Here is a 12,024-nt window from a genome sequence, read left to right as displayed (position 1 = left end):
GTTTTTAATTCGCTCGTCGTCCGTCATCCCCGTATAAAATTAATGTTATGCAAATTCATGAATTTCTTCCGTCGAGATGTTTTCATTGCAACTGATTGACAAAATTGCCCTACATCGACGTAAATAAGCACTGAATTGATCAGTGTTTAGTAGTAGCCATGATAAAAAAATCATGGGCGTACATACTCGAGCAGGAATCGAACCTACGACCTCCTGATCACCGGACAGGCGTCATCTCCACTAGACCACCGAGCTTTCGCCCGAAAGCAAGTGTTGGTTCTAATCCTTATAGCATGCAGCGGGTACTGCTTTGTTATGCAAATTCATGAATTTCTTCCATCGAGATGTTTTCATTGCAACTGATTGACAAAATTGCCCTACATCGACGTAAATAAGCACTGAATTGTCAGTGTTTAGTAGTAGCCATGATAAAAAATCATGGGCGTACATACTCGAGCAGGATTTTGCTTATTTACGTCGATGTAGCTGCATGCTATAAGGATTAGAACCAACACTTGCTTTCGGGCGAAAGCTCGGTGGTCTAGTGGAGATGACGCCTGTCCGGTGATCAGGAGGTCGTAGGTTCGATTCCTGCTCGAGTATGTACGCCCATGATTTTTTATCATGGCTACTACTAAACACTGATCAATTCAGTGCTTATTTACGTCGATGTAGGGCAATTTTGTCAATCAGTTGCAAAAAAATTAATGTTGTTGTTTTTATTAATTTGTGAACACTTCCATCTTGTTTTCGTTGTGGTCAAATTTCAATCAAAATTTCTGTCTTACATCCTTAAAGGGAAAGCATATGAAAAAAAAAATGACAAAAAAGTAAAGAATTAGTCAGCTATGAGGCACAGGGGCAGTGTCAAATAGGTGCAAACTGTACAATTTGTAACGCATTAAACATGTTAAATGAACATCATGTTTGGATTGGCACATGTTTATCGAAATAATGACATATATTAAGATGATACTGAAACAAATCAATTCACTTTATTTCATGGGGACATCGAATCAAGCAGACTAGGGGCCCGTTTCATAAAACTTGTCATCAGTGACAACTGCCACATGTCTATGATAAATTTGCTCTCAGCCAATCAGATGCAAGGATTTCACTAGCTTGTCACATCTATGACAACTTGTCACTGATGACAAGTTTTATGAAACGGGCCCCTGCTTTACAACAAACTACATGTATTAGTATAGTGTCTCTTAAATACTCGCTACTTGCACCCAGAGTGCATTCGTCCTATATCTCTGAAAAGCACTGGCTAGAGTTACATTATTGGTAAATGTACACAGCTGACAGGATAATGATGAAAATGGAATATTACCCCTACGATTAATAATGTTGATAGTAATGACAATTACAATAGCAATATAGCAATAATGATACCAATAATAACAACAATAATCATACGAAAGATTATGCTCGAACTGATACTATCCTAGGAACAATAATTGCATGTTTGATGAAAAGGAGAACAATCATCACTCATTTTGATAACTATTTTCCTCAAAATAACGCTCACAGATTGAGGCTTTGAGCAAAGAATCTTTGCCAGGACAAAGCATGTGACAAGTGGTCATTCAGGTAATTTTTTAAAGTAAAAAATGGTATATTTCCATGCTGCCAGGAGTCATATCAAGGAAGATAGAATGGTCTAAACTCACAGGTATTTTCACTGTCAAATGTGCATTGTGCATCTGTTATAGGTGACATACCTGAAAAGACTCCGCCATCTCAGTGGCTGCTGAGAGGAATTCATGGGTCAAGAATCTGCCATTCACACTGAAGCGCGAAAGACGCGGTAAACTACAGACCCATCTGGCCATGTCGCTTCCCCTACAGAATACGTCGCTATGAAATTGCTCCGTACTCAATGTCAGATCTTCAAGCTTTTTTAAAACGAAACAAACAGAGAAGACAACAAGTATTAAAAAAAAATCATTGTAAAAAGGCAGATTGATGATTCAACATAGAAACGTCAGACAAATTTAATGTAAATACGGAAGCTCTGAACAGGGCCAAAAACATGGTCTGGATTCGTCTGGATAGTCGAAATCAAATATACTGTCACTCAACGTCAGATCTTTAATCTGTTTAAGAAACGGAAACAAACAGAGAAGACAACGGGTATTACGAAAAAAAAAGAAACAAACACAGAGGAGATAACGAGAATTAGGACAAAAATTAATAAAATCATTGTGAAAAAGGCATGTGGATGAATCGATATATAGATATCAGCTTAACGCAAATACACATGCATGGGGCATGCCTTATATGTAAGAATAAAGACAATGACTTCTCAGATTGAGATGATATGATAAAATTTGTCTGCCTTGAAGCAAAGGAGTAGCGCAAGTAAGGAGCAAACTACAATTTGTTACGTATTAAATCAGTTTCATGTATGGAGTGGCTAGTTTATCAAAATATCATTTTCATTAAGATGATACTGAAACAAATCAATTTATTTTTATTACATTTTATTTCATGAGAGGTCATCGAAATTAAGCAGAGTCTGCGTTGAACTTCTTTTCAACCGACAATAAAGCAATGTCACTTGAATAAAATCTGCACCTTGATTGCAGTCATCCTTTTATCTGGATAGCATTTAAGACAAGTTGCTGACAAATGCCGCATACAGATTAAGGCTATCACTCCTACGAGTGATAATGATAGAATTAACATTATTATTATTACTACTTCTACTTACTACTGCTACTATAACTAATGATAGTACTGATGATATCAAAATGGCAACAACAATAATGATAGCGATGAAAATGATGATGATAATGATGATGATGATAAAAATAGTACCATTCCATTGACTTATAGCGATACAGTATAGAGAATATTACAAGCAATGTTGATGAATAGAATACAAACTTTGATACTGTTTTCCTTCAAACGTTCTAGGGCTAAAGTGTGGAGGTACAAGTGCTAAAGAAAAGGAAATTCTTTTTGACTGAGGCCAATGTATACAAGGTATATATCTCCACGTGTCTTCTTGAACACTGTTAAAGAAAATTGTCTCTTTCCAGATAATCAGCAGGCACGTTATTGACGGCAGAACTGTCAGAGCTCACATTTACTCACACTTCCACTGTCAAACGTGCGTTGTGCGTAGGTACAGCTGACATACCTGACAAGATTGCGCCATCTTGGTGGCTGCTGAGAGGAATCTAGTGGTCAAGAGGCTGGAACACACTCTGAAGTGCGAAAGACATGGCATGTTACAGACCCATCGTGCCAGGTCCACAATCATGTTTGAATGTGGCAAATCGTCATTTATTTGACTTTTAAGAAGTGTCAGACTCTGAATCTGTTAACAAAGACATGAATAACAAAATGAAATATCAAACAATAACGATCTATTATGTCAGGTTGTCCTGAGAAGAAATACGACAACCAATGCTAGTTTGAAATATAGACCGATGTAAGTACAGAATGTTTATTACTCGGGCACATCTAAAGTCAATCATTTTCTCAGTAAGAGATATGATGAAAACTTTTTAAATCAAATCCCAAGAAACTGAACTATAACGCGAAAGCAACAGTCTTGTTCAATTCAGCAAGCAAGGACCTTCAAATTACCCGGGCGGTAGTGATTTTTATGCACCGGGCCCCGTTTTTAAACTTGTTATTAATAACAAATAACGATATTTGTATCAAGCCACTGAAATCCTTGCATCTAATTGGCTGAAAGCAAATTTGTCATAGAAATGATGTAGCAGTTGATGACACTGATAACAACATCTGGAACCGAGATCATGCAGTTTCAGGCAGCTATAGTTGTGTTGCCATTGCCTCTATTTTCGAGACGGTAGAACCAAAGGACCTCTGAAACTTCTTGTACAGTATTTAATCAGTTTAATGGATCTACAGCAGGTGTAAAGTTGTATTACTTTGAAATTCAGTACCAAGACAAGGTCATCTAAGCTGCTGATTGATGAAATTAGCTATTACGATCTCTTTTCTTATCCTTAACTTTCTGCGAAAATTTCGAACCATGTTGTTGCCATACATGGAACACCCATTCAATTTGAACATGGTTATATACCAGCTTATAATCGACTATTCCTATGAGTACCGGTACCTGAATTGCGGGCAGCATTGTGGACAAGGTGGCTTGCTCAAGAACGCAAGTCACCAACTTGTTGTGCATATTCACTTGACAACGACAATCTAGCATGCTGATACATTGTATTAACAACCTTGTACGTTGTTTTTGTTGTTTTTGTAGTTGTTGTTGTTAGTGTTGTCATTGTTGTAGCACAAGGAAAAACAATCATAAGCAAATTACTACAATCAAATGTCAGTATTGCATGGTTGAAGCTGATATACCTTAAAGTTTGCAGCAAAGATCGCGGCTGTTGCAGAGAATTCCTCGCACATGAATTTACTAGGATTCAACTCGAACTGAGACAGACGTGGCATAGTATAAACCCACAGAGCTAAACATGTGAAAGCTGTCGGGGATTGCTGATGACCAATGACAGGCGTCGGCGATGAAAATTCAGTCAATTCAAGAGCTTCAATCTGTGAAACATCGAGAAAACATACAAAAATATCACTATTTCCTTCAAATGAACAAGTAAAGTATGAATTATGAATACTGGGTGATCATGGTGTTATCTGTTGCATATCTATGTAGACAAGAAGTAAACTATACTTTGCACTCACATTTCTAAACTGACCTTTCCTGTCTTCAAAAGAAATATTTAATGTAACCATGGTGTGATTCAATATAGAATTGGCGAGAGGGCAATTTTTGTGTGTGTGTGTGGTAAACATTATCGTCCATTTTAATTACCTAGGATATATCCTTGATGCATCGGATAGACACGTTGACAAGGGACACGATGTTTCCTATGCCTGCAAAATAGAGCCGGTAGTAATTTCAAATAAACTTTTGTTGAATTCATGTCATATTTATTAGGTGATACGCTATCAGCGTATCACCTATTGTGATTGTCAAAATCTCTCTTTATTTTTAGGTGATACGCTATCAGCGTATCACCTATTGTGTTTGTCAAAATCTTCCTTTCTTTCTTTTTATTAGGTGATACGCTTTTAGCGTATCACCTATTGTGATTGTCAAAATCTGTCTTTTTAGGTGATACGCTTTTAGCGTATCACCTATTGTGATTGTCAAAATCTGTCTTTTTTCTTATTAGGTGATACGCTATCAGCGTATCACCTATTGTGATTGTCAAAATCTCTCTTTATTTAGGTGATACGCTTTTAGCGTATCACCTATTGTGATTGTCAAAATCTGTCTTTTTTCTTATTCTTCTTTCTTTCTGGCCTATTTTGTGTCGTCAATATCTCAAGAATGACATTACGGAGTAACATGACATTTTCAGTCAACATGTCTCATGACAATATCTAGCCACAATAAGGTTTTCATGACAGTAACGTATCTATGACGTCATCTAGGCGCCATTTTGTGATTTTCGGACCATGTTACATGATCGATCATAACTTCATAACTAAAGGTCCTTTCTGTATCAGTTTTTGTGGACATAAAGTTCAGGTCACGCTCTATCTTTCTTACTCTGATGCTAATTACCTAGGACGTCATCTAGGACGCGTAAGCGCGCGTCAAACATTTAAAAGGCTCAAAACAACTTTCCAATGGGAAATCTCGAAGTTTCAGACAATTCTAAGCGTTTCAAACAATTTTGCGCGTGCGCGTCCGTCCGCGCATTTTCGCGCGCACAGCGCGTCAGTAACATGAAAATGCACATTTTTTGACTGATCTGGATTCCTAATACTTTGAGTAACAATATCCATTGATTTCTGATCGATTTTGACAAATAACAAAGCAATGCACTGGCGTCAAAGTTGAAATTTCGCGTGCGCATCTATGTGCAAATATAGTGAAAAAACATGTCTTTGTTTATTTCGCCATAGCTCTTTAAAACGTCAGGTGACCCTATGTTTTTATTGCATATTACAAAAGTATATGAATTGAAAATAACGTTTCAAGTATCATTATTTCCATAATTACAATATGACGTCATCATATCGTCATCTGAAATCAAAAAAGTGGAATTAATTTTTTTAAGGTACTGTTTCTGACATTCATTTGCTCGTATCTCTGTTGTTTAAGCTCAATATTATCCCAAATTCAGATATGTTGTACTTTGAACATTTGCCTTTTAAGTCCATGTCATGCTTTTGATATTTGATGACGTAATCATACCTTAAATTGTGATTAAAGGTAAAGATGCAAAATCGGACAAGTTTACGTGTATTGTCTATGGGAGGTGATTTTTTTTAAAGCATGAATTGACTTAACAACGTTTAAGCACCTTTATCTCAGCTGATTTTGCTTCATTTCCTCTGAAACTTTAGTATGTTGTAGCTGAGACAATAAGCTGCAGTAATCATGCATTTTATTCTTTGAAATCTCCTCATCAGATTGACAATTTTGCAGTTTAAAACTGAAAATGAAAATGGAATGTGGACAAAACGATTCCCCATGTATCTTTCACATACATAATTTTACGTTCCCCGTATTTTCTCGTCGAGACGTATGGCCGAGTGGTTAAAGGCGCCGTCTCAGAGACGCGAGATTGCGGGTTCGAACCCCACAATATCACGAAACATTTTTTTTTTTTTATTTTACTTTTTTTTTCTTCAATTTTGTATTACATATTCGTCCATGTAGAAATCACGTTCGTATATAAACGCACCTATACACACACACAGACACACACACACGCCATATCCCTCTTTTTTGTGTGTTGGAGACCACATTGCTTCGACTGCAGCAACATTTTGCAGGTTGACTTTGTCAAACCGATCATAGTATGTAATGACGACGACTGAGGTGTTGTACTTTGAACAATTGTCTTTCAAGACGATGTCATTGTTTTGTAATTTGATGACGTCATTACACTGAAAATTGTGATTAAAGGCAAGGTATCAAAACCAGCCGATTATAGGTTTTATGTCTGCGGGACGTATTTTTCCCAAGTTGCCAGAAATGGCATAGTGACCTCAGTCGTTACAGGGCCGCTTCTCCGTCTAGCAATGCAATAGATGTTCACCAGGCCACGTTAGTTGAGTGGGCATTGACTTTCCCCCTGTTATATCTATACATTGTTTTTTTTTTTTTGTCTTACCATTTCCGTGGATGACCCGTGGCCGAGTGGTTACAGAAACGGTTTCGCATGCACGCTCAATATAACTTCAAGGTGCCTATATCACATTCTTTTCTTTGTCGATCACAGATGACCGTCATCTGATGACCACAAGCGTATCACCTAACTCGTCCTCAATGTGACGAGTTTTCATGTCTCGTTCTTTTTATTCTTCTTTCTTTCTGGACAATTTTGTGTCATCAATATCTCAAGAGTGACATTACAGAATGACATGACATTTTCAGGGAACATGTCTCATGACAATATCTAGCCACAATAAGGTTTTCATGACAGTAACATGTCTATGACGTCATCTAGGCGCCATTTTGTGATTTTCGGACCATGTTACATGATCGATCATAACTTCATAAATAAAGGTAATTTCTGTATCATTTTCGGTGGACATTAAGTTCAGGTCACGCTCTATCTTACATTTTAATGCTAATTACCTAGGACATTATTACGCGCGCGTACGCGCGCGTCAAACTTTTAAAAGGCTCAAAACAACTTACCAATGGGAAATCTCGAAGTTTCAGACAATTTTAAGCGTTTCGCGCGTTCGCGTCCGTCCGCACATTTTCGCGCTTAGTGCGCGTAAGCAACATGAAAATGCACATTTTTTGACAGATTTGGATTCCTGATACATTAAGCAACAATATCCATTGATTTCCGATCAATTTTGACCTATAACAAAGGAATGCGTTGGCGGCAAAGTTGAAATTTCGTGTGCGCGTCTATGTGCAAATATAGCGAAAAACATGTCTTTGTTTATTTCGCCATAGCTCTTTAAAACGTCTGGTTACCCTATGTTTTTATTGCATATTACAAAAACATATGAATTGGAAATAACGTTTCAAGCATCAATATCTCCATGAATACATTATGACGTCATCATATCATCATCTGAAATAAAAAAGTGGAATTAAATTTTTTAAGGTACTGTTTCTGACATTCATTTGCTCGTATCTCTGTTGTTTAAGCTCAATATTATCCCAAATTCAGATATGTTGTACTTTGAACATTTGCCTTTCAAGTCCATGTCATAGTTTTGAAATTTGATGACGTCATCATGCTTTAAATTGTGTTTAAAGGTAAAGACGCAAAATCGGACAAGTTTACGTGTTATGTCTATGGGAGGTGATTTTTTTAGAAACCATGCATTGACTTGACAACGTTTAAGCACCTTTATCTCAGCTGATTTTGCTTCATTTCCTCTGAAACTTAAGTATGTTGTAGCTGTGACAATAATCTGCAGTAATCATGCATTTTATTCTTTGAAATATCCCCATGAGGTTGACAATTTTGCAATTTAAAACTGAAAATGAGAATGGAATGCGGACGAAACGATTCCTGATTCATCTTTCACGTACATAAGTTTACGTTCCTCTAATTTTCTCGTCGAGACGAATGGCCGAGCGGTTAGAGGCGTCGTCTCAGAAATCATGAGGTTGCACACGTATGGGTTCGATCCTCACAAGAGCACGAAAGAAAATAATTATTTTTTTAACTTTTTTTTTTTCTTCAATGGAGTACTACACCTTCGTCCATGTAGAAAACACGTTTGCATGTAAACACACCTATACGCACACACTCACACAGTATACCTTTGTTTTGCGTTGGAGACTGCATTACTTCGACTGCTGCAAAATTTTGCAGGCTGGGCTTTTTAAACTGATATAGGGTAAGGGCACCAGTATTCGGTCAGGCACCGGTATTCGGTCACTTATCACTAGTCACCAGCTAGTAAGTTCAACTGTCACAACACACGCAAATCACACTAATTCACATACTTACACACTCATTCACAACAGGAAACTCCCTTAGCCTCCTCCAAAAATCCATCCAAAATCCCAAATTTTACCGTCAAAAGTGCAGAATCGGCGCTACTTTCCAAAAGCGCGCGCGGATAAGGCCCAGTTTTAAGAGTACGGGTCGCCGAAAAAGCGCTAAAAATCGAGAAATACGCCGTTCTCTCGCGGGATTTTTCGCTTATCGCAAGCTTGGAGTGTAATGGTATCCTCAAAAACGCAAAAGAAAAACAAAATGTCCGTACGTGCCGATACAGTGTCCCAATGTACAAGGGTTGAATGCAAGTGCCGAGGCCCCAGTATTCGGTCACCAACGGTCGCCGCAACTTCCCCGATGCAATTTTGCGCCAACAAGGTAGCGCGCGCGCGCGTTTTTCAGCTGCCTTGAACACGCATTGACTTTGAACGCGCACATCGCGTGACCGAATACTGGAGCCGATGACCGTATACTGGGGAATTTTCAAGGTGAAATATTTCGCGATTTTGTGCAATTCTGTGAGATATTTAACGAAATGAAAGTTGAGATTAAAGAAATTTGATATATTTCACATACATTGCTGTAGATATGACGTATGTATGTATTATTTTAGTTTAAAAAATATTGCAAAAAAGCTTAAGTGACCGAATACTGGGGATGTTACCCTAGTATATTGTAACAAAATGAAATTTGTTCATATCAATTCAGTAACACAATGTAGTCGTGGTTACTTTGTGCTGATTTACACATGTAACAAGCTATACATTGTAAAAAAGGTATTTGCATTGTTCCTTTAAGTCAGTCTTCTGTATTGATGATTATTTGTCAATTAGTGTTTTTTGTGGAGTTTCAGATGGTGATAAAAAGTATGAATGATAAGTGCAGCGATAATTCCTACAGTAAGTTCAAAGTTGTGTTACAGATGTTTGATACATACATTTAGCATTGTGTGTGTGTGTGTATACGTGTGTATACAGGTTGGCCATATGACACATTCTAGACAATTAATCCTAATTAATTAGCAAACGTGATCAGCTATGGAACTGAATATGGTACTAATGTATGATGTTAATGATTCTAATTAAACTGTGACGAGTTTAAAGGGATAGCATAACTGTGTGTAAAAATAAGGCAATTATAAGGAAATTTTAGGGGAATTTGATAACCATGCCTATAATAATTTCATACAGGTTATAATACCTGCCTCATAATCGTGTGATAGATCGTCATGTCAATAGCAAACTGACAACGTACGTTGAATGTGTTATATATTGAACAACTGTCTTTCAAGTCCATAATGTTCCCCATATTTTCTTGTCGAGACGTATGGCCGAGTGGTTAAAGGCGACGTCTCAGAGACGTGAGGTTGCGGGTTCGAACCCCACAAGATCACGAAACAAAATACTTAGCTATTTACTGTTTTTTTCCTCAACTTTGTATTACATGTAGCTCTTTAAAACGTCAGGTGACCCTATGTTTTTATTGCATATTACAAAAGCATATGAATTGAAAACAACGTTTCAAGTATCATTATTTCCATAATTACAATATGACGTCATCATATCGTCATCTGAAATCAAAAAAGTGGAATTAATTTTTTTAAGGTACTGTTTCTGACATTCATTTGCTCGTATCTCTGTTGTTTAAGCTCAATATTATCCCAAATTCAGATATGTTGTACTTTGAACATTTGCCTTTTAAGTCCATGTCATGCTTTTGATATTTGATGACGTCATCATACCTTAAATTGTGATTAAAGGTATACACGCAAAATCGGACAAGTTTACGTGTATTGTCTATGGGAGGTGATTTTTTTTAAAAGCATCAATTGACTTAACAACGTTTAAGCACCTTTATCTCAGCTGATTTTGCTTCATTTCCTCTGAAACTTTAATATGTTGTAGCTGAGACAATAAGCTGCAGTAATCATGCATTTTATTCTTTTAAATCTCCTCATCAGATTGACAATTTTGCAGTTTAAAACTGAAAATGAAAATGGAATGTGGACAAAACGATTCCCCATGTATCTTTCACATACATAAGTTTACGTTCCCCATATTTTCTCGTCGAGACGTATGGCCGAGTGGTTAAAGGCGCCGTCTCAGAGACGTGAGATTGCGGGTTCAAACCCCACAAGATCACGAAACATTTTTTTTTTATTTTACTTTTTTTTCTTCAATTTTGTATTACATATTCGTCCATGTAGAAATCACGTTCGTATATAAACGCACCTATACACACACACAGACACACACACACGCCATATCCCTCTTTTTTGTGTGTTGGAGACCACATTGCTTCGACTGCAGCAACATTTTGCAGGTTGACTTTGTCAAACCGATCATAGTATGTAATGACGACGACTGAGGTGTTGTACTTTGAACAATTGTCTTTCAAGACGATGTCATTGTTTTGTAATTTGATGACGTCATTACACTGAAAATTGTGATTAAAGGCAAGGTATCAAAACCAGCCGATTATAGGTTTTATGTGTGCGGGACGTATTTTTCCCAAGTTGCCAGAAATGGCATAGTGACCTCAGTCGTTACAGGGCCGCTTCTCCGTCTAGCAATGCAATAGATGTTCACCAGGCCACGTTAGTTGAGTGGGCATTGACTTTCCCCCTGTTATATCTATACATTATTTTGTTTTTTTTTGTCTTACCATTTCCGTGGATGACCCGTGGACGAGTGGTTACAGAAACGGTTTCGCATGCACGCTCAATATAACTTCAAGGTGCCTATATCACATTCTTTTCTTTGTCGATCACAGATGACCGTCATCTGATGACCACAAGCGTATCACCTAACTCGTCCTCAATGTGACGAGTTTTCATGTCTCGTTTCTTATTAGGTGATACGCTATCAGCGTATCACCTATTGTGATTGTCAAAATCTCTCTTTATTTTTTTTTATTCTTCTTTCTTTCTGGACAATTTTGTGTCGTCAATATCTCAACAATGACATTACGGAATGACATGAAATTTTCAGTCAACATGTCTCATAACAATATCTAGCCACAATAAGGTTTTCATGACAGTAACATATCTATGACGTCATCTAGGCGCCATTTTGTGATT

General features: G+C 37.3%; 1 protein-coding gene across 1 annotated transcript in view; it reads right to left on the bottom strand.

Moving 5' to 3' along the window:
* LOC140245014 (uncharacterized) overlaps positions 1-12,024 on the bottom strand; it is a 218,922-nt gene that overhangs the window by 87,115 nt on the left and 119,783 nt on the right. The window contains exons 7-9 of the mRNA XM_072324607.1: positions 4,354-4,548; positions 3,152-3,331; positions 1,728-1,901 (exon numbers count right to left, since the gene is read on the bottom strand). Coding sequence (XP_072180708.1) covers positions 1,728-1,901; positions 3,152-3,331; positions 4,354-4,548 — 549 coding nt within the window. The remainder of the gene's footprint in view (positions 1-1,727; positions 1,902-3,151; positions 3,332-4,353; positions 4,549-12,024) is intronic.

This window comes from Diadema setosum, chromosome 2, assembly GCF_964275005.1.
Source record: "Diadema setosum chromosome 2, eeDiaSeto1, whole genome shotgun sequence".
Lineage (NCBI taxonomy): Eukaryota > Metazoa > Echinodermata > Echinoidea > Diadematoida > Diadematidae > Diadema > Diadema setosum.
Note: the sequence above shows the minus strand (reverse complement) of the source record. Positions and strands in the feature narration are given on the sequence as shown.